We start from the raw sequence: 22,868 nt of genomic DNA on the forward strand, positions 1-22,868 counted from the left end.
TTACATCAGACGCAATTCCGTCTTTGGTTGGTGTTGCTCAACCCATATGAGAGGCATGAGCTGCAGGCTAACCCACGCATGCTTTACGTGGGTTAGCCTGCAGCTCATGATGATCTTATTGTGCTCTTTTTAGATACTTCCTCATTCAGAAGAAACATAAATACAGACAGTCTGACTCAAAGTAGTGTTTTGGTTGTTTTTCCCATTACCTTTCCAAAAAAGTACCTGATGCTTTCTGTGGAAACCTGCCTGTAAAATTAACTTCACAGAAGTTATAAACACCATAACAACCTTCGTAAATGATGGATAACGCGATTAGCAGGGAGGAATTTACGAGAAGCCAGACAGGCAGACTTGTCTTTCAACATTTTTCTGTCTTTCATGCACTCAGTGCATCACTCTCTGAGCACAAGGTGATCATGGCTCATCCACCCCTGAATCCCCTGCTTAAGAAAAAATGTTTCCCTTCCTCTACTGGTCTGTAGGGTGTTGAGTTCCTACCTTTCACAACTGACACAAGTATAGTGATACAAAAAGGACAAACAAATAAACAGAAAACCACCTTTATTGCAAAGACACTGACATTCATTCAACAAATGGCACCGTGACAATACGGCAGCTTTTGGTTTAATACATATAATTAAAATGACTACATAATAAATATGAATTAAAATATATTACTACAAAACAGCTATTGGAAGAAACAATTAAAGTGAAAACTACAGTGTCGTTCAGCTGTAACTACATTTTTTAATTGACACAAACTAGTCTTTGGGTTGTTAGGTTAAAGACAGGTTTTGGCTCGTCTTTCTAACCACTGATCTTCATTCTTCAAGCTCGATGAGTTTCTTCAGATCCGACTTTAGCAGCTCTTCGTCCTCCTCTTCTACCTCCACCTCTATCCCATCCATGGTTTTCTGCAGCTGCTCCTTGACGCTGTTCAGCTCCAGCAGCCCGTCCTGCAGGTCCTTACAAACGTCTCGGATCTTAGCAGCAAACTCTGTCTTCGCGCCTTTTTTGAGCTCCATGGAATCCTTCGCCAGGAAAAAGACATCGAGAGCCAGGAAGAGACCGGACATAACTCCAGTGGTAACGCTCATCACCTGGGCGGCTTTAGCCGCTCCCCCTGCAACACTGAGGACCTGAACGGTACTAATCAGGCTCTCGGTGTTGATCATTAAAGCCTTGCCGGCTCGGCCGCCCTCCTTCATTACATGTTTGACGTTCTGGTTGAGGTGCTTCTTCGAGATGCTCTCAGCATACTTCTCAAAGTTCCACTCCTCAAGCGTCTCCATCCCTTCCTGTCGGGTGGATAAGGGATGGGAGATTTTACATTAGGATTAAACCCCATAGGCCCAAAGGACTTGTTAACCAACCAAACCTGTCAATGGTAGACTGGAAATGAAAACATTTAGCTCTGTGGTTATCAATCCTTTAGCCTTAGTGTTTGCAGATGATTTCAAATCGCAGCTCTAGATTTAGGTTGATAGTTGAAGTTAAAGTTTAAAACCTGTCTTCTGTCTCCTCACCTGCAAAAACTCCAGGCACTCCTTGATGTCCTTCATCTCCTCCTGGTAGTCTTGGATCATCTTCTCCACCTTCTTGCGGTCCGTCTTCGAATGGACTGTGTCCGTGATGTTGGCTGAAGCAGATGCCACCCCACCTGCCGTAGCTACACCGATGCCTACGGCCGTGACGATGAGCGACGTCCCCGCCGTGAAGGGTGCCAGGATGAGGCCGGTGATAGTAGTGATAGACCCTGCAACACTGGCCACCCCACCGCCCACACTGGCCGTGACCGTTTTCTTATGGAAAATGTCCGCTGAATCAGCCAAATCGAGCAGCTCCAGGATCCGCTGCTGGAGCGAGGCGCCACGCTGGTTGAAAAAGCGAACGAAAAGACGAGCCGCCATGAAGACACGGTCAGCTGCTTGTTCCACCACTCTGAGACGAGGAAACAAGGAAAGTATGTTACGGGAGAAACATGTAGCTCCTTTTTGTTGCATGACGATCCAATAAAAGAATTTCAACCAAGAAACATCTATGTCTTGTGTGAGGAGGCAGCATTATGTGACACAATGTTTGGTAAAGGTTTGATGGGTAACATGTCAAGGTAGAAACATCAATATAGTAAATATATTGTGTTAATTTAGATTGTTGGGGATGTTAAGCATAAAACTTTCATTTAATATTGGCCAGTGCTACTCTGAAGCCCTAGAAAAATTAAATTGCAAGTTGATAACTTAAGTAAATACACAACTTACTCTTCAGCTTCATCATTCTGGTTTGCCTCATTCCACTCATCCCAGCCTAACACACACACACAAAGAAACGATTACAACTGCAATAAAGAATCACCAATAAGTCAGCAAAACGTCATCAATATTTAAGCATACCCTCCACTGTTTTCCACCACGCTAAAAGGCCTTCCTCATCCTGGAAGAGAACAATTTTAAAGTCATTGGAATAATTCTGTATGTACAAGGAAATTAAATGACACATAAAACGAGCATTGTGTGATGTAATATTAAAAGAAATAAAAACAAGCTTACGTCTAGAGGGTCCAGGACTGTTCCTTCACTGGGCACTGGTACCTCAGCCATCTCCAGCGTCTGGACCTCCACTGTTTCCTGTGAGAGAGAAATAAAGCACACTGTACACAAATCTTTGGGCAGAGCTGTTGGATGCTACTAATTACACACAATGGTGCCACTTTACACCTTCCTGCATCATTTGTTCCCATTTCAAGAATGCTAATAAACCCATCGAAGTTTAAAGCAACAATGCTATTCTGCTGTTACACGTTAGCGAGGACTACAGCTACAGCTAATGGGCTGTAGCTTTCCCCGTCAGTTATGCTCAGAGTTGCCATGTGATTAAAGGATGCACTTGCCAACAGGAAATGAAAAGAAACCTGGGAACGCACGCAATAGAATTGAACGGAGAAACCTCAGGCTGCTCTGTTGTGGCGAGGTTAAGACGGGACAGAATGGATCACAGCAAAGGGAGTGTTTTGTTGAATACAAACTCCGTGGACAAATAAAGGCTATCCTCTATCCACACACCCTGAGCCATGTATGGTTATATTTACATAGTGTCATAGCAAAGTGATTTGCATGCAAGTATTTGTGTGCTTTACACGCATCATCTGTAATTTGTCATTTCAAATTTGCTTTAATAGTTTATGTGAAGCACCAAATTGCATGTTTGAAAGGTGCTTTACTCATGAAGCTGCTTTGCCTGCTTACCTGGGGCAGCGCGTCAGATGAGTCCTGTGGAACAAAAAAGGAAAATCAATAAAATGATAAGAAAAACTAGCAACACAAAAAAACAAACAAACAAACCCACAACTGTTTGAACAAAATGAAACAAAGCAAAATGGAATATTTTATTTTTGATGTAGAAAATGTCATTTGTGTTTTTCAATAAACACAAAGCAATATCAATAAGTAATGGGGAAAAAGTGGCATTTTGGAGTGGAGCCCTTCATGTTTACTGGTACCTTTGTTCCCGACCCAAACAATGCACCGGGCAGGATCCTCTTTATTCTGAAAGTCTAATGAAGAAATAAAAAAACAAATGTTACTCTCACATCTCTACAGCCCCCACACAGTACATTAACACAAGTGTTGGTGGTCAAAGAGTACAATAGAAAGCTTTTAGTAGTAGTTTTACTTCATATATTTAATGGGCTGAATATGACCTAAACCCGTTTCACATACCATAGTTCTTTTCTTCGGGGCCTGTGTTGGCTGGCTTTTCACCTCACAGCTGGGGTCAGCATCAGTATACCAAATAGACTGTGGAGAGGTTTAGGGATCAGTTATAAAACATGGCAGCTTCCAAAAAGATCTCAATCGTGTGTTTATGAGGATGCACACTATGAAAACTGTACAGCGACAGGTAGCTGGGTTTAGATTTTCATGATTATTGGGGTATAAGAATTATTACGTTTGATTCACTGTTGTGACGTTTTCCTGGAGGGATGGGATTAAATACTTTAGCTCGTCTTTTTCTCACCAACTACTGTTTGTCAGACACTACTGAACAACCTTCAGGGAAAATGAACAATCATTGTTTTCTTGTGGTAAGTTCGCTCCTCCCCTGACAGATGCTTTGCAATTTTCTGGCTAGACAGCATATTTTCATTGAAAACAATGAAGAGTCTGCCACTGTTAACGGCCGTTTGTATGTGCCAGAGATCACAATTGATTTATCAGAGATGTACTTAATGTCTTACGTGTCTCTCTATGGTGCTGTCGTCCAAGCTTTCAGAGCTGGTGGAGTGCTCACTGTGAATAGCTTTGTTTTCCTGATAAGAAATAAGAAACGGGTGGGAGGAAAACAAGAGTTAAGAGCAGCTGGGTCTCAAAATGTAAAAAAAGCAAATTAAGTATCGACATCCAAAGAGCAAATTACAGCGATAACATCTGTTCAAGTGAGGGAACCGTGTTCTAAGTGTCGTTGTTGGCATCTTATAGCTTTGATAAACTGGGCACTTCAGTTATAAACACGAGATAAAGAGTTAAACTAGCGACAGTCAAAAGTAAGACATCAAAAATAAAGTCTTCATCAACCTCAAACACCTCCATTCCTTCCCAAAAACAAATAAACACATAAATCCTAACTTTAACCTGTACCTGCGTGTTAAACGAGGAAGCTGTAATGGAAACAGCAGAGTCTGTCTGGCATTCCTCGTCTGGTATCTGTGCCACAACAAAACAAAACAGTGGATAAAATGTTTGTTTTAAGAAAATAATCTAAGTCCAACATACACTACACTGTGTCAGCCATCATGGCTTCATAGAGCTAAACAGAGGCAACCAAAGAAAACTCTCTCTCAAAGTCAGAGAGTCAGGTTGTTCTACATGCAATTACATAATCTGAAGTTGACAAGGTTGAGAGGTTGATCTTCTGTACAGCACCTGTGTGTAAGACCTAAAGGGGTTTACTTTCTGCATCATCCCTCTGAACGTCCCAGGGCTCTAAAACAAATACAAGATTAGGAAAAAGACAATGAAGTAAATATTCATCACATTCTGTTATCTATGATGCAGCAGAAGCCGTAGAAAAACAATCTCACTATATCTACGCAGACAATACTCAGGTGGGGGGGGGTGGGGGCGGGGGCAGTGACTAAAAGACTAATTCTTTTCTTTGACGCCATCTGCTGGTAGTAGCGAGAATAACAGGCAGACTGCAATGCACGCTGCTACTTTCTACGTAGTGGAGGATTACTGAGAAAACAACCATTTTATCCATTATGGCTTACGTTTTACGTACTATACATACTATTCTGATTATATACAGAACCAGACACATGCATGGAAACACTCCTGCCTCGTGATCGTCCCTCAATCCAAGATGATAATGCACACTAACTGAATCCGGACTGGTTCATTTGGTAAATACTCCCAATTCAGCCGATCCAAACATGACTGCATGAAGCTAATCTGAAGGCTAAGGGTTGCCGTAGTCCACATTAGGTAGTTGATGTGTTTAATTAATTGCACAGATCTACCTGCTTCTCTGGCAAGTTGTTATTGTCTGCTAAGCTTCCACTGCTGGAGGAGAGGTCACTGTGCAGAGGTCGGGTATCCTGGAGAGACGAGATGAAAGGCAGAGACAAACAAACTGGGGATGTGAAGAAAGTCAAACCTTTTCTCTCCAAAACATCCATTTAACGTCATCATCAGTATTGGTACCTTTGGCTGTGAGGATTTGAATGGGTTGACTTTCTGCATCATTCCTGCGATCATCCCTGGATTCTAAACAATAAACACATTCACAGACGTCAAACAGACGCAAAACAAATTGAACTCATCACAAGTCAGTGTGACTTTCAGTGAGCACAGTAGAGCAGACCATGTTTACCTGTTTGCCTTGAAGTTCTTTTCCCGTCTCTGGTGGATCTGCAGAATCATTTTGAGGATCGCTCTTTGGCACCTGCAGCCGAGAGAGGATAGTTGGAGGGGGGAAAACACCCCACAAGATGCTTAAAATAAAACAACTTAATAATTTGCACTACTGTGTGAACTTTAATCCCTTAATATCAAGCTACCTTCCAGACTGGTCTTTTCCTTGAATTAAAAAAGGGACAAATAGAAAATACAACAGGCAGAACTGTATGTAAGTAAATTTCACAATATTATATATATATATATATATATATATAATAAAAAAAAGGTGTAGCGAAGTCATCTAGACATCATCTCAAGTCATAATACTAAGCTTCACTGACACACTCCTTTTCCTGATACTTTGCCTGAACCGTAAAATGATTTGCGGGTCAGCTCATGTTGAATGCACAGAGAAGGTACCTGTGTGGAGGTCTTGAACGGGTTGACTTTCTGCATGACACCTTTCAACATACCAGGGTTCTGAAACACAACCACACTAGGTCATCCTGTGCTCCATCAAGTAAAACACACTGGCATATACAGAATGATGTAGAAGTAAAAACAACCCCCCCAGTAAGAGGCTCTTTTAATGTCATTTATAGTACGTAGAGGAGTTAATCTGACTTTTTTTCCTGGCACTAACGAATCATCTTCAGTTGTACATTTCAGAAATGTCCATGCATGTAAATATAAAACAAAGTTTGTGTTTCAAATTAAGAGATTAATAACCTGGAGAAGCCTGATTAATTGGCCAAAGTACATGAAGGTGACTGGATAAGAGAAACCATCATCATCATCATCATCATCATCATCTTTCACCCACCTGATTGGAGTCTGAAACCCTTCCCTGTTCCAGTGACTCTGAAGATGGAGCTTTAGAGACCTGCGTGAGAAAACCAGCTGAGTGGACACCGCATTGTCTGACACAGATCCTCCATTACCATTGTTACCATTACAACATGCAGACAATGCAGTGGATACCTGGGAGGTAGACTTGAACGGGTTGACCTTCTGCATGACCCCTTTCAGCATACCAGGGTTCTGAAATACAAGTTTCAAATATTTCATAAATTGATGGACTCGACATACAATTCCCAATTCAAGTCCTCTGGTCCTGTTTGTTTCCCTTGTAGCTGTAATAAAGGAATTTACAGCAGGGACACTGACTCCTAATGATCCTAAAAGATCCTTACTGTGGCTTATTTGGAACGACTACGACCTCATCACACTTATCGTCTCCAGTGTCTCAAATAAAACCCAGATGAGATTCGAGACACTTTCATTTACACTTAGCCAAGAAGAAGAGAGTGAAACATCTGGAATTACTTGCAATTATTTATGAATTTGTCTTAAAATATGACCTGATCTTCATCTAAGTTAAAACAATGAACAAAACACAATCTGTAAACTAATAACACACAATTTATTGTACCTGTCCATATTGAATACAGCATTAAAACACTGAAAGTGTAGGTTGGAAAAACTAAGTGAGCCTCTAGGCTTAACACAAGCTAATAAGTCAGTCATTTGCAACTGTGACTTTACAGTACAGCTAAAGTAATGTGTCTGGGCTTTAAAATCACTGACATGAATTAATGTCGTTAATGTGTGAGTTGTATTTGAGTTACCTGTGTAGAGTCTGTTCTCTGCTCTAGTGATTCAGAGGAAGGAGCTTTGCTGACAGTGGAGGGGGCCTGAATACAGAAGAAGGGTTTAAACTTGTGGTTTTACATTAAGCAGTCAAAACTAAAACAACTACCGTTTAATGTCGTCGTGTTTTACCTGCGAAGTAGACTTGAATGGGTTGACCTTCTGCATGACTCCCATCACGCCGGCCCTCTGATGTTTACACAAAAACACACAGATTAATTATGATATATTATATATCAGCCGTTGTTGAAAATGCACCCGACTCATTGAGCGTGTTCAGATCATTATTGCTGATAAACATTATCAACGACCCATGTGAAATTGCCACTTATTTAGGATTTAGTAAGAATGACCTCTAACACGGTGTGTACTGTAGGCACCACACACCAGCAACAAAATAAATGAGGTCAGGTCAAGTGTGTTAAAATGGTGGAAAAGATTTGTGTCGTTCTCACCTTGGTCTTTGGGTTAAGCTCACTTGTGACCTCGCTGTTGTTTTCCTACAAGAAATATTTACAGTCAAAATGTTTGAGTAACTTTGTTTGTGTATGTGCGAGTTTGAACATTCACCTGCGAGGCTGCGGCCGGTCCTGCAGCCGGTCCTGCAGCCGGTCCTGCATCCTGTCTGTTCAGGCTGTGTGTGATAGGGTTGTCTTGATCCTGGTGATGAATGAAGGCCTCAATTAATGGAACAACCACAAACAAACAACATATCCCACTAACCTCCACCTCTCTCTCTCACACACTCTCCATACCTCCTTGCTGGGTCTAGGTGGGACCATTGGAGTTGAGGCTGTTGAGCCTTTATCTCTTCTGAACATATTCATGCTGAAATACATGGTGTTTAAAATGTTAGGATGTGACGAGGCAAGAAGACATGGCTCCAAATAAATACAAACTGACAGACACATAAACCATGCTGTTTTTTTGTTAATGGTGTTTTAAAGCTGTCAATAGCTGCCAAGGTCATTGCTGTCCTTTTTTGTCTTAATATTCCCACAGACCAAATTCCATTCAAATATTTGAAAATTTAAGGTTCTCTGTATAACTGGTGGGCCCACCAATAAGTCCGAGTGAAATCTGACCAGGCAAATTATAAAAGTTTCGATGTCTTCGTACAAGTGATGCTTTAGTAAACAGGATTTCGCCGAATTGACAAAGGTGTCCAACTAAGTGGTAATAAGTCTCGAAGTCGCTTTCTACAACGTGTGAGTAAGCAAAGTGGCAGCAAACCTTTAAATTGGAGGAACTTAAAACACAGTTTGGCCCGTGTCGCTCTCACACTAAAGAACGTCACACACAGTTCCCAACAACGTCGTGCATTGTGTCTGCCACCACAGAGGAATGTTTGACAACACAAAACGCCAGCAACAACACAATGAAACGAGCAGGGTGCCTACCTCAGTGTTGCGGCAGAAAACACAAAATGATAGAAAAGAACCGCTGGGTTGCAAAGCAACAACAGAAAAGTAAACGAGTTTTAAAAGTTGGTCAACACAGTCCTTCACTTCCCCTTCATTACGTGGAGGCGTCCAACTGGTTTGGCAGAACCCGAGGCGGACATCACAGCGATGGACTATAATATGACTCTCGCCTGCTCTGATTTCAGCGACAGTTCTAGTTTGAAAGGCGAACAATGAACAGAGTATCACCGGGCCAGTGCTCCACACCCCCCACACCCCCGGAGCTGTGCAGAGTTAAAGGAAAGAGTGCCCGACGTCCTCATTCAAATCACCTGTTACCTGGACTGGGCGTGGCCTCTCTCCCCTGGGACTCATGCTGTTCGGGTGTCGATACATCTCCGGCTGCCTTTTGGGCTCCAGTTCATCCCTGGCATGTAGAAGACCTGTAGGGATCCTGTAAAGACCTGTACCCCTTTTTCTTTTTTTTATTCCTGTCTTATATTTCTTGGTATTCCTTTATTTCTGAAATATCCTCTCTGTTTTTCACCTCATTTATTCCTGTGAGAATTGTATATTGATAAACTTTGATATTGTGTTCAACAAAAGGTTCAAGTCAACACAGCGTGGAAGCTATATAATCATAACTTTAATATTAATTATATTATATTTGTTTTCATAAAAGAGTCTTCACATTTCTTTCATGTATTCAGATCTCTGAACAGTTTGCAGGGTAAACAAGGTCTGTCCTCCACAAACACACGCGCAGGCAAGACGGCTGTGAGCGTCACCTGAGGCCCAAATTTGCAAACAGGACACATTTGTAAACAGTCTTTATTCACAGATTCAGTGTTGCATTAAAATATCTGAATATACTAAAATAGACCTTCACAGGTACATTTAGTTCAGTCATAAAAATGCAGGAAGATGCACTGACAGAGTGTGAATTATTATGGTCTCTAAGATTTTGACCTTGAAAAGACAAAGTAACAGAAATCTTTCTGTATATACAACTTATTAACATGTGAACAGTTAGCTTTGACTTTGACAGTTAAATAGAATATTATAGAGGCACAAACAGGTTAGAATCATTCAGGTAGGCAGATCATGACAGTATCTACACATATGCACATTTACAATTTAAGTAAATGTCACCAGTGTTTATGAATAATAAAATGGATTCTTCATTTAGCTCAAATGCAATACATGCGCTCAAAATGTTTCAATAAACCATTCAGGCAAGTGATGATATGTTCTTTTCATTTCACATGGTGACATGTGTGGCTTTAAATGCAAATTGCACCTGCAAACCACAACCTACAGCTTAAACCAAGATTTTAAAAATCTTTTGTGACTCAGATGTGTAGTGAAATCGCATTCTGAAGCAAAGCCATACAGTGATATATTAAAAATAAATTACCCTATACACAACATTCATTTTACTGTGAATATGTGGCATTGTCACATTTACTCTTTAAAGAAGAAACACTTCAAACGAAATGCAGTAACTTTAATTCCACAACTAAAAACTATCAACATGCAGTTTTTAACAACACATTCAAATCTTACAAACTCCATAAGACAATGTCACTTTTTGTCTGCGCAGTTTCCTCTTTTTGAGTCTCAACTGACATGTCTGACCTTTGTTAGATTGCATTATGTTGTAAGGTGCTCCTGCTTATAATTTGTCCTCCTCCTGTAAGTAAGTGTACAAATTAAACTAAAACTCAATTCAAATGTTGAAATTAAACCATATGTGACCGCAAATCTACATTTTGATGCACCTCATATTTAAACCTTTTACCCACAGAACAATGCATACAGTGAGTCCCTGTGTGTACAGTAAACACCTTACAATATAATACAGAGTTGAATTAGCAATAAAAGAATAATGACCATTATTAGCAGTTTTTGCAGGACTTTTGCGATTTATTGGAATATACTGTCATTCCCTGATTTAGCCAGGAGAGGGGGCTGGTGATCTATGATGTTTAAAGTGGCATCACGCAGGACGATGCTCACATGTTTCCAGTAGCATCCTGCAGCTCCTCTCTGATGGCGTTGAGCTCCACTACACCGTCATTGAGCACATTTGCCACCTCCTTTATTTGAGCCACCACCTCTTTCTTGCAGCCTTTCTTCAGCTCTCGGGAGTCCTTGATGAAGTACTTGTCCATGCCTTTGAAGAGTCCTTGGACCGCGGCGACGGCCCCGTCTGTTATCTCTGCCGCCCGCATCACAGGCTGATCGACTAAGCTGATCATCTGGACGGCCCTGCGGATCTCCCAGTCCTCCGAGTAGTGTTGGGTGCCGGACCTGAGGAAAGGGTGGCCGCGGAGTTTGTACAAGCCCTGATTGACAAAGTGGAGGATCTTCCCGATGTCCAGCAGCTGAGTCTCATATTTCTCCAGCACTGTCTCCACCTGAGGAAGGAGAGGGAAAGACCACAGTCTTCGATTCAGGGTGTCACAGTCATGCGCTTTTAAAAGAACATCACACTACTTCACTAAAACCGAGGGAAAATGCACACCTAGTCCAAACATGAAGACGGCAGTTTGCTGAAACGTTGATCTTTATTAGTTGAAATCAGAGTTATGAGTGTGCGACATTTCACGCACTGTAGAATTGCAGCTTACCTTCTTCCGGTCGTGCATGTTGTTGACGTTATCAGAGATGGCCGCAGAGGCTGAAGCGATTCCGCCAGCTGTTGCCACACCCACACCAACAGCGGTGACTATGAGAGAGGCCCCAAAGGTAAAGGGCGCCAAAGCCAAACCGGCGATGGCCGTCACGCCACCCACGGCTGTGGTGGTGCCACCGGTGATGCTGGCGATCTTGGCCTTGTGGTGGAAGCTGTTGATGTCGTCGGCGACGGCGTGGAGCGTGATGACGGACTGCCAGAGGACCTCAGCTCGCTCCGTGAAGACCTTGTTGAAGACACGCAGGCCGTGATGAACCTTGACCGCCAAGCTGGCGAATGACCTGGGATTTATTTGGTAGACAAAGCAATGTTATTGTTGGTAAGTACAGTACGGAGTAACGAAGCAGCACCTTCATGATACAAAAGGCCAAATTAAATAAAGCAAAACTCCAACCACTTCATGGACATTTCTTTTTTTTGTAACCCAGTTTGTTTATAAAGCCTTATAAAAATGTCTATACCCAAAACACAATGTTCCCTATGAGCACTGCTGATATCCCTGTCAGCAGTAAATCAAGCCGCTGAGGTTATTTCTCAAACTCATATAAACAGACGTACTTGGACTCATCCTCTTTTATGACTTTGTCCTCGTCGTCTGACGGCACCTCATCCCATTCTGAAATACAATCAAGCAACACGTGTTCATGTAAGTAAAATGTATTTATTTTATTGCGCAGTTTCAGTTGTCTGAATCTGTTGCGACTCACGTTCCACAGTGTTCCACCACTCCATCAAACTGTCAGTGTCCTGTGACAAAAAAACAAAACAAACAAAAAAAAGCATGACGGTTCACTGCTAGCAAAGGGGAACATTAATCACTTGCATACACCGGAAATGCATGTTGATGAGGTGAAACATTTCTGTTGAGCCAGTTTTAAGAGAAACTGACCCCTTCGTCGTCCTCATTCTCCAGACCTGCTGTAGCGCGCTCGTCCATCTGAGCAGCCACCCACTCCGCCTGAACGAGGGGACAAAATCAAGCCAATGAATACGTCAATAGGTCTACATACGTCACCATTAGTCATCAAACCTGGCTTCTTTTAATTGCGCATATTATGGAAGATTTATGAGGCCAGACCTTTCTACACACTATGGTGCGCCGGCCTAGTATGTAGGCTATGTTGCTGAACTGGTCCAGTCACATGACAAAGGAATGTGTCCCATCGGGAACAGAGAATTGAACATAACTGAGCCAACAGTGGAAAACAACATTTCATAACAACATGTTCTCAATTGCCAGTTGAAGTCAACAAAGAGCATCTTGTATAAATAATGCCGGACAGCATCAGACGAGAAGAGTTTTTCTATTTAATCCTGTTTGAAATCTGACTCTCCTCTTAAACAGCAAGCCGCTGTCAGAACAAAACAAAATGTGCCATCGAGGTCAACAGAGTCAAGCTGAGCCACTTAAACAGTGCGCTGCTACATCACGAGTTACAGTCGCATGGTGGATTAGATAAAGGAAGTAAAGCTGCGGGTTAGATAAATACTGAAAACTGGGTTATTGATTACGACATTCATGCTAACTGGTTTGAGCCAAAGATAAAGAGGTGTATCAAAGGATTAAAGACGTTCCGTTTACTAATCGCTGTCAAAAGAATCAAAGTTTGATGCCAAGTTTTGGCCACAAATTGATTATTTAAACTTCTGTAACTTGTATTTTCTGGATCTTTGAATGGTGTGAGCTTACCTTAGCGGCCTCTGACAGGTAGTCTCCAGACGTAGCTCCTGGTGGATCTTCACACTCTAGATGCATGGCCTTGTTCTGTCATCACAGAGACATAATGAAAAGTGAGCATGTCATTAAAAATCCCCCTTTCCTCACGTGATTAGAAATGAGTTAGACCGCGCTGATTCACCTTGGCCTTGTGTTTTTTGAAGCCTTTCAGTTTAGACGACTTCTTCTGTTGAGAAGAAAAAGATGTTGGAGAATCATATATTGAATAAACCCAAAATTAAAGCAGTAAAAGGGGAACATGAGAGAGACAAAAATACCGGTTTGCAGGTTTCCACTTCATCTTGTTCGCTGTCATACATCTCTCCGGGACTCATGAAATCTTTTCCTGTTTGAGCGATGTTGTCCTCAGCGAAGGCATCCTGCACAAAAATATATCAACCAATAAGGTCAATACCATTGACATCAATTAAACTGAATTATTACATATATATATTATATTATCATACACACCTTGGATGCTTGCTGAGGTATGTGCTGGCTGAATCCAGTCGGTTCACTGTGTGCGGTGGCCGTCTTAGATTTGCGTGGGATGGGAATAGGGACTTTGTATTTGGACTTTTTCTGACAGAAGTAAACAAAAATATTGTTCAGTAAAGCTTCAGAGCCCATATGCTGTCTGCTGGAATAAAAATCAAACGACAACATCGAGTTGGAAGCTGATCATCCCCTCTTCACAGGCGTTTAGTGACGGGTTTACACTTCACAGAGTTTCGAGGGATCATCTGCTCTGAAATTAGACATTTAGCACAATGATGCATTTGACAGCAGAAGCGCTTTGTTTGAGATATAAAAATACCGGTTTGCAGTCCTCCATCTCGTTCAGTTCTTCGTCGTCTAACTCCTCTGCTGAGAAGCTGCTCTTCTTTTTCTGAGTATTGTTGAAGTTTTGTATGTCGTCCTAATAAAAAACATTCAGACACATTTATGTAGAACAGTTTCTTTCCTCTCTCACTGCCTTGTAACCAAACATTCGTCATATTTACCTTCGAGCTTCCACGACCCACGTGCAGAAGCTTCATCTTTGTTGGTTTCTTCTATTGACGAAGGGAAAAAGCCCATTCAGTGAAAACAGGAGACAAAACGTTCAAAGAAAGAAAAGTGTTAAAAGAAAATTACAGGTTTGCAGTCTTCTGTTCCATATGGATCTTCATCTCCATTCAATCCAGCAGACATGTGGAGTGTTTTCTGTAAGAGCTCATCCTCCATGAAAGCAGCCTAAGAAACATATTCAGAACAACCTTTAGTCTTGGTAGGCAGGTGAGAAACATCTAACGACACTTTCTGGGATAAAACGTTGGGAATATGATATATATTCAAGTCAAGAAGATAACTACAGAATATTCACAATAAAAATAAAGACTAGCACGTTTCTTCAATGTAAACAACATGTCGTGTCATGTAATGGTAGCAATAAGGTAAACAGTACCTTGCTAGCTGACTGAAGACTGTGGCCTTTCATCTCCTCTACATCCTCAAAAGCATCATCCTAATTTCAGAGTGAAACAAGTGATGAAGTCATTTCATGTTGCCAAGTGGATTTCCTACTTTCTTCTTCTTCTTCAGCGATTCTAAAATGGCTACGCTAACTGAAAAACATCAGACCTTAAATAAAACATTAACTGAACTGGTGACCGTTACCTGGGACTTCTTGCGAGGTGTGTAGCCATGTGCACCCAAAACCTCATCTTGTGATTTCTCCTGAGGGGAAAACAAAAAAATTCCAAACATGTTACACCGCCTACACCATCCTCATACTACAAATACGAGATGTACGAGTACAGAACACACACACACACTGTACAAACCCACAACATTCAAATACGTAGTCATACCTTTGAGCCTTTGCGAGGTGTGTGTCCGTGTGCTCCCTTCGGTTCATCATCCTTCTGGAGAGAAAAAGTTTGAACATGACACATTCAACAAGGTATAAACAAATATGCTGTGAAACAGCGAAATATAAAGCACAGCAGAGGTGTGATACCTTTTCTACAGTGATGGCGAATCCTCTTTGTGGCACAAACCTGATTTTCACCTTCTTTTTTTTCTTCTGGAGAGAGAAAATATGCTCAAATCAATGCACGACAGAATATTCACAGTTCTCGCTTGAAATGCTCAAAAATGTCTAAAATATCTCAAGTCTTGCTCAAAGAAAGTTTAACTGGTCATGAATTCCGCCATGCTTTCAATCATGATAACATATTTGTATCATTACTCTACTTAAGTAAAACAAAGGCATACAAATCCATGGCTGTCAGCTTCTTCGTGCTGGGCTTCCCCTCCCTCCTCCTCCTCCTCCTCACCAGTGCTGCCATCCAAAACTGTCCCCTGTTAACAATGAAACACTGCATCAAAAACACTTGTCTTTAAGGAATTAAAGCGCAGAAACAACAACAGTCTTGTCAAGAAAAACAAAATCAAATCTATTACTTTTTCCAGCACTTAGAAATGTAAAGAAGGGAGGGGAATTTGAGCTGCTGATGCTCAAGATAATCTTGAAATGAAGGCACCTTGTCTGCAGCAGACAATTCAGGATCTGGATAGTTTGACAAACAGTTGCAGGTACTTTACCTCCGACCATCTGCGTATGATGGAGTTTTTCTTGTTATTGCTTTTCTTATTGTTGTCATCGTCCTGTTGTGGAATTACAAAGTCATCAGAGCCGCGGTATTAATGTAAGAAGTCCTGACACATGTACATGGCAGATTCAGGAGAACCTAAATCAACAAAACCACACACACTTGTACTTCAGATAACTTACCTTTGATGCCTGAGGTAAATGTCCGTTCGGGTGCTTTCCCTCTGGCATGGACGAAGTGGTGGATGCTCTTCTAAGCAGCTGATTGACTTTGGTCTTCAGAGGTTTCTTCTGTCAACAAAACAAGACATTATCGAACCACCAGTGGTGCTTATACTCCTGTTCATAAATACAGAAACATAAAAAAGAAAACACACTTTGTAGTCCATCCCACTCTGCTCCCAGTCTTCTTTCTCTCCTGTAGACATGTGAAAATCTGAAAAGTACTCCTGAAACACACAAGCACTCACTTTTAAACTGAGCATGTGTCATTACTGTTCAGATACAATGCAACAATCATCTTTGTCTTGGTTTATATGAACAGGTTTTACTTCTGGATCAAGTGTTTAATTGGCTTTACAGTACAGCGAGCAGCAGGTAATGTGTTATCTTCTAATCACAGATAAACACATGGAGGGAAATGTTAAGACTAGGCTTACTGTCACATGCTTACACCATTTATATTCGATTCCAGACACCCTGAATTGTTTACCTTTGATGATTTACGAGGGGTCGGCAGTGTCCTGCTCCTCCCCTCTTTTGTGTCATCAGCAAACTTTTCCTGCAAAGTGAAAATCATTACTATTATACAGACGAACATGCAAACACAGTCAAAGCAGAGGAACTGTCATTTTGCATTGCTTCATTTACCTTTGACCCTCTTCTGGAAAGCAGGGACATGAATTTTCTGTCCTTTTTCTGTAAAACAAACAAAACAAATGAAAATATATTGACCACAGCCACAGAACAGTGACTGGCGAGTGAGACTGATAATACCTTGCCGTGACTCCCAGAACCATCCTGATCCTCCCCACTTCCTCCATCAGAGTCCGCCTTCATCTAAGAGAAACGTTAGCTTTTTTTTTTAGCGTCTTCTCTCTGCTTACAAACAAACAAACAATGCTAACTAGAGAAATCACTTGTCACTCACTTTCAATGATTCTCGCCGTAGTCTTAATGTTCCAGACTTGTGGAGCAAAGAAAATAAAAAACAGATGATTCATTAGCTGAAATGTCTTTGACAGAACATCGCTGAGAGTTTGCGGATGAATTTTGAAAATGTTTTCTTACTGGTTTGAAGTTGGGATTAAGCTCGGGGCTGTCTTCAGGCCAGTCTTCAACACACTTTTCCTGTTTTGGGATTTTAGAAAACATTTATAGACAGTTATGCTTCTATACTTTTTAATCTAGATTTTTCCCCCTAATGCCGTCATCAAGCCAAAGCTCTTGCCACTGAAATTACTAAGCAAGGATGAGGATTTCCATTTTGGCAACGTTAGGCCAATATGTCAATTCTGCATGCACAATATCACATCATCACATCCAACATGTTCATATTATTGGGTGTAATGTACATTGCGGGTTTGAGGGCCACTTCTCAGAGCTTTAGACTTTCAATCTTCATGTCTCTCTCTTTTTATCAGTGACTTCTTTCCCCGATGAATTTGTTAATAGTTGTTATACATTTAATTTATACATTTTGTATAAACTGAAAAATCACTTTCACTTAAAAACACACCTGTCCAATAAGTAGGACGTCTTCAAAGACAGCATAGTTCTCAGGGTCCATCGGTTTAACTTCCTGTAAAAAAAGAAATACTTGAAACATGTCCACAGAAAGATGATGTTCTATCCTCCGTGTATCCTAACAGCCACACAAACTACCCACGCATGATTGTTCCTCATTAGACATTTTGGAGCAATATCCTAGAAACACATTGTTGCCCAAGCTAATTAGGTCACATTTCAACAGCATACCTACCATAGGTTTTGGTTTGCTGTGAAGAACTGGTTTTGGGAGCGGTCTGAAGGCTGGCTTAGGAAACGTTTTTGGTACAGTTGGTTCAGGTTCATTCTAAACTCAAAGACAAAGAATGTAATTAACGGCACAGAAGTTACAGAGGCAGAGAAATCAGTGAGAATCAGCTAGAATAACATTATGCTAAACTGTGTTCTTTGCATACAGGGTTTGCTGGTGTGGGTGGCTTTTCTGGTCTTGGTGGCTTTTCTGCCCTTGGTGGTCTTGTTCGAGGAAGAGGCTTTGGTGGACGTTTGAAGGTCTGCACCTGGAAGTTTGATTATAAAAGAAGGTATAAAGAGCATGTCATATAAATCAGAATACGTCTTGGAGCAATCTGTGGTTCCCTAAACAACGCACAATTTAAAGGCACTATTGGCATTAAATATTGATTTTATGGTGGTCCAAATATCAAATGGCACTTGTTACATACATGAGTCATTTCAGCTGGAGATTGCCTTGGTGACAGAGATAGATTCCTGGCCCGACTGAAGGGAGACGGCTGAAGAATATCATGTTTAGTTCCCTGAGGAGTCGTCAAGACAATATCATGTGGTCTGTCGGAAGTCTTTGGTTGGACGACTGGATGAGATTCTGATGGCGGTGCCTTAAAGAGATCTGGTGACGATAGCATGTCCACTTTCATTTCTGACGGACTGCTGAGTGAAGGTGTAGAGTATGTGGCCTTAGAGGCAGCATTGCAGGAGGTTATCTCAAATATATTGCTGTTAGTCTTCGAGGGAAGTGATTGGAAGATGCCAAATGGAGTCCCATTTGAAACATCTTGGAAAGGGTTGTGTTGTTTTGAGGGAGTAGTACCAAATGGGTCATCCAAACTGGAAACACTTTGGAATAAATCCCTTGCAATTGGGCTTGGGAATGGGTCGACCGTATTTGTGGATGAAGATGAAAATATATCCAGTCTTTCTTTAAAAGACATGCCAAAAGGGTCCTCTTTTGTAGAGGGATCTTGGTTGTTTGAAGTGAAGAGTTCCCCACTTTTAGTTGGAACTGGTTGAAACAAATCCGCTTCATTGGTTGAGGAAGTATTGAATGGGTTCGCCATCATGGGCTGTGGAGACCGGAACAGATCATCCTCCTTGTTTGAAGGAGATTTGAATGGGTCTACAAAGATACTGGGAGATTTATCAAAGAGGTTCACCTCCCTGGTGCCTTCAGCATGGAATAAATCCTCTCCTTTAGCAGCCTGGAAAAGATTGGCCTCTTCATCTTTAAACCGATCAGAGCTTTTTAACTGCAAGGTTTCGAAGAGGTTCTGTGTTTGAGCAGGATTTGGCTTGAATAAGTCTGGTGAGTTCAGGCTTACATCATCAAAATGGCCATTGGCAGATGTGTTTTGGGCCAATGCCGATGCCTGGAAGAGGCCCTGCGTACGGTTGGGGGAAAGGACCTGGAATGGGTCCTTTTGAGGTTCAAAAAATCCGGCTTCATTTTGAAGATCCAGAGGTGAACTCTGAAATTCAGGTGGAGGAACAAAGATGGCATCGAGGTTTACTTCTGAGGTTTTCCTCCCTACGTCCTCCATCACATGACCTTTGCTGCTCGATTCCTAATAACAGAACGCAAGGTCATTAGCAACGTGTTCAGTGAAAATGAAGGTACTTAAAGTGAAGTTGTGATCTGGTTTTAAAAACAGAAATCCGTGTACGTACCAAAGAATGGGCGTAAAAAGGGTTCATGCTGGCCAAACCCCCGTTAACGCCATTCTGATAAACAAAGAAAAGGAAATGAGACAGAAGACGAAGAGGTGTTAGATTTCACTCGGACCGTTGACAGAGTGCTCAAACTGCTAGCATCTAAAAACATAGCTGAGGACTTAAGGACTTGTCTTAAGGACTGAAAATGTTGCATCTTCCAAAATAATTATAGTTATGATTTCTCATAACAATATGGTAACATTTGAAGAGGCTGGATGCTGATTATTACTTTGTATTCTGATTTATTTGGCTGACAGTTAACTGACTTATTAATAGAAAAGTCTCGTCAGACAGCTTATACACAAACACGCCTACGCATTGCGGAGATAACACAACAGCAGGCAGCCTTCAAAGATCAAAACAAGAGAAAGGGTGTGGATTTAACCTGTGCCACAGCAGGGAGACGATGATTGTCCTCCGTCAGCAAACCGTTCTGAGGACAAGGAAGATTTGTGTTTATGAAAATATGAACATCAGTTTCAACCATGGCTTTGTGAATGCTGAACCAACACACTCAAACCACCACTTAAAAATGATCCATTTCATGCTAAATCTTAGTTGTAATTTCTCATTCGCGTGTATGCTGTTCAGATGTTGACTCTCACCTGTCCTAAGAGCAGCTGGTGGTCATCTGTCACATCTGTAGCGGCAGCTGAGAGAGCACTAAGGAACTCCTGTGGACCAAACACAAGTTAATGATGCGAAATGAACAACAAAATGTATTTATGGAGTGAAGCGTGGGAAGTCACGCATCATGCCTTTCACGCATTGTGTAAATCGCTGTGATATGAAAGGCATGTGAACACATCCGGCTGTTGAAACGATACAGCAGGCATGTCTACACTTGCGGTTGTTTTCCAACAACAAGGAATGTATGTTTTTGCTGTTACCTCTAAACAAACACAACATAACTGGGGGTGACACTTGGACACACGCAGTTGAAGTAATGCCTTTCAACAAGGATCTCCAACCTGCGCTTTTGTGTGTGTGTGTGTGTGTGTGTGCAGGGCTGAAAGCTGGTCTCAGACCTGTTTGTTATGAGGCTCGTTCGCTGATGATCCGTTGGAGTCAGAGGTTGATGAAACAAGAGTCTGAGAGGAGAGAGATGGATTAGAAGAGGGTCAGCATTGTCAAACATAACTCCCTTACTGTACTTGCTGAGTGGGTGTAAGGGTGTGCGTACAGGTTGTCATTTTGTATTGTGTGTATGTCAAGTGTGTGTGTATCCACTCACCTTGTATTGACTATGGAAAGGGCTTTGGGACACTTTCTTTAGCATGCTTTGTAGCTTCACAATACTCTGAAGAAAAGACACACAGAAAATCACCAACCGCCCACTTTTCTATGTTGTCAGGTCTAAAATAAATGAGGCTGATGTTATTTCTGATGACCCGTGGACGCACTGTGCACGACTCATATGTTAAACATAGTTAAAATCTACAAAAACTCATTGGAAAACCTGCTGGATAGCAAAAATATCGATGCCTGCCTGGAGAAGCCCGGTGTTGGGTTAAAGGCTAAGTACGTTATTTCGAGATATTGGTCGCATTCCACTTTGTGAGACTTTACTGCAGACTGTGGTTAATATGTTTATAGGAACAGTGAGATGACAGCAGGTTCTTTCTGTTGTGTTCTTGTGCAGAAGCAGCCATCAGTCACAGACATGACAGTGCAGAAGACACTCAGAACAGCTGACATCATGATACTCTGGTTTCGGCAGATTGTTTGCCTTGAAACAATACATGATGCCAACAGTGTTCCAGCAGCACAGGAGGATAAAACATGAAACACATGCCTGCAGTGTTTGCGGGTATATTTGAGAATAAAACAACATCTTTTCCACTGCAGATCAGATTTAAAAAGTACTCACAGGTCGTCTTTCCCCAGAAGCTGCTGCACCCTCTGCAGCACCGTCCGCCTCGTTCTCCTGATTAACATTAATATCATTAATATTAGAAAGACAGCAGAAAAATAACCGAACAGACACGTTTCACAACTTCGCACGCGGTTCATTCTAGATTTGAGAGAGACTTGAACTCAAGACTTACCGTGGCTGCATCTCCCGTCATGGTCACTAAACTTGATTTAATGTTTGATTCTGAAGTAAAACCAGATGTTTTTTCTTTTGCATTAAAACGCGTCAGTGTGTTCTCGGGCTTGACAGGACTCACCTTGGTAATTGTCCCCCAGTTTGACGCACCTGTATAAAGTCAGCCGTGAGGAATACCTACACATCCGGAATTCAAGATTTCAAAATAAAAGAATTTACTTGTGCATGCGCAGTATCGCTCTATGTCTGATTGGCCTGTTTAGAGTCAGCCAGTGAAGTTTTATGTTACTTTACATATTTAAGTAATTTTCTTTACCAGAACATTTACCCACAAGGGAATCACTGCAAACGATAAGCACTTATTTGCATTTTTTCAAATGTATTTGACACCAAAGTGACCCTCACAGAGCAGTGATTTACAGAGGAACTTCAGAATGAACAAAACCAGGATGTAGAGGTCTCTCTCGTCATCTCTGAAGACGGAACCAGCTGCAGAATATAAATATAATAGCAGCAGAATATAATTTACACAGAAGCTATTCGTCGTGAAACCAGGGAACAATTGACTCTTTCTGAGAAGGTTATTTGGTTACTGTTTGATGAAGAGGATTTTCAGCCATTTTCCATGGACCCAAATTTGGGAAGATTCCATTATTTTACAAATATCTATTCAACCACACATCCTTTCCTCTTTTGTGCAAAATGATACATTTGGTACCATTATTTTGAAGGCAAATTCACGTTATTTCCGGCCTCTTTCTGACACAAGTTACCGATTGTTTTCATCTCAATGCAAACGGACCGGTTGTCCTCACCCAGCTCAACCGGGCGGTGTGGTCCGGGGTGTTGACGTGCTGAAGCTCTGTGCTGATGACAGATGAGGAAACTCTTAACCTGTGATACATATAATAAATATACATGACAGCAAACACAGACAGGATTTAAAATTAACATTTTATTCTTTAATCAGTTCCAGCAATGCAGTCTTGAAACGTTTTCTACATGCTGAAAAAAATCAGGTCTCCATTTAACAAACCACATCCAACAACGAGGCAAAAGTTTCCACTTTGTCTTCAGAATTATGTTTTCCTAAAAGGCCTTTTACTGAAATTCAGAATG

General features: G+C 41.5%; 2 protein-coding genes across 5 annotated transcripts; both read right to left on the minus strand.

Moving 5' to 3' along the window:
• Positions 1–547: 547 nt before the first annotated feature.
• Positions 548–9,218, minus strand: LOC139305840 (uncharacterized). 3 transcript variants are annotated; one of them, XM_070929793.1, is made up of 23 exons: positions 8,951–9,218; positions 8,306–8,378; positions 8,121–8,210; positions 8,006–8,050; positions 7,683–7,739; positions 7,529–7,594; positions 6,882–6,941; positions 6,724–6,783; positions 6,321–6,380; positions 5,875–5,946; positions 5,706–5,768; positions 5,522–5,599; positions 4,926–4,985; positions 4,641–4,706; positions 4,241–4,312; positions 3,723–3,800; positions 3,503–3,556; positions 3,249–3,272; positions 2,553–2,630; positions 2,397–2,436; positions 2,265–2,310; positions 1,530–1,944; positions 548–1,301 (listed from the first exon to the last, which is right to left on the minus strand). In XM_070929793.1, exons 2-23 carry the CDS (start codon positions 8,375–8,377, stop codon positions 825–827), a joined length of 2,133 nt encoding a protein of 710 aa, XP_070785894.1. In that variant the 5' UTR covers position 8,378; positions 8,951–9,218; the 3' UTR covers positions 548–824. The 3 variants fall into 3 exon arrangements, with proteins under 3 accessions (XP_070785894.1, XP_070785895.1, XP_070785896.1); XM_070929794.1 differs by lacking the exon at positions 8,006–8,050; XM_070929795.1 differs by lacking the exons at positions 7,529–7,594; positions 7,683–7,739; positions 8,006–8,050; ... (1 more) ...; positions 8,306–8,378; positions 8,951–9,218 and having other exon boundaries at positions 6,724–6,800; positions 6,882–6,905.
• A 548-nt stretch (positions 9,219–9,766) lies between these two features.
• On the minus strand, positions 9,767–21,850 carry LOC139305834 (uncharacterized). 2 transcript variants are annotated; one of them, XM_070929787.1, is made up of 36 exons: positions 21,748–21,850; positions 21,570–21,626; positions 20,934–20,999; positions 20,728–20,790; positions 20,305–20,373; positions 20,085–20,132; positions 19,655–19,708; positions 18,415–19,551; positions 18,148–18,249; positions 17,946–18,038; positions 17,703–17,765; positions 17,255–17,314; positions 17,115–17,150; positions 16,961–17,023; positions 16,835–16,882; positions 16,677–16,745; positions 16,342–16,413; positions 16,148–16,252; positions 15,958–16,020; positions 15,628–15,714; positions 15,371–15,436; positions 15,222–15,275; positions 15,028–15,087; positions 14,816–14,875; positions 14,506–14,604; positions 14,373–14,423; positions 14,186–14,287; positions 13,840–13,950; positions 13,647–13,748; positions 13,511–13,555; positions 13,342–13,416; positions 12,541–12,609; positions 12,359–12,398; positions 12,210–12,267; positions 11,587–11,932; positions 9,767–11,373 (listed from the first exon to the last, which is right to left on the minus strand). In XM_070929787.1, the coding sequence occupies exons 1-36, from the start codon at positions 21,766–21,768 to the stop codon at positions 10,969–10,971; spliced, it is 4,119 nt and encodes a 1,372-aa protein (XP_070785888.1). In that variant the 5' UTR covers positions 21,769–21,850; the 3' UTR covers positions 9,767–10,968. The 2 variants fall into 2 exon arrangements, with proteins under 2 accessions (XP_070785888.1, XP_070785887.1); XM_070929786.1 differs by having other exon boundaries at positions 16,148–16,255.
• Positions 21,851–22,868: the final 1,018 nt, after the last annotated feature.

The sequence above is a fragment of the Enoplosus armatus genome, chromosome 23 (assembly GCF_043641665.1).
Source record: "Enoplosus armatus isolate fEnoArm2 chromosome 23, fEnoArm2.hap1, whole genome shotgun sequence".
Taxonomy (NCBI): domain Eukaryota; kingdom Metazoa; phylum Chordata; class Actinopteri; order Centrarchiformes; family Enoplosidae; genus Enoplosus; species Enoplosus armatus.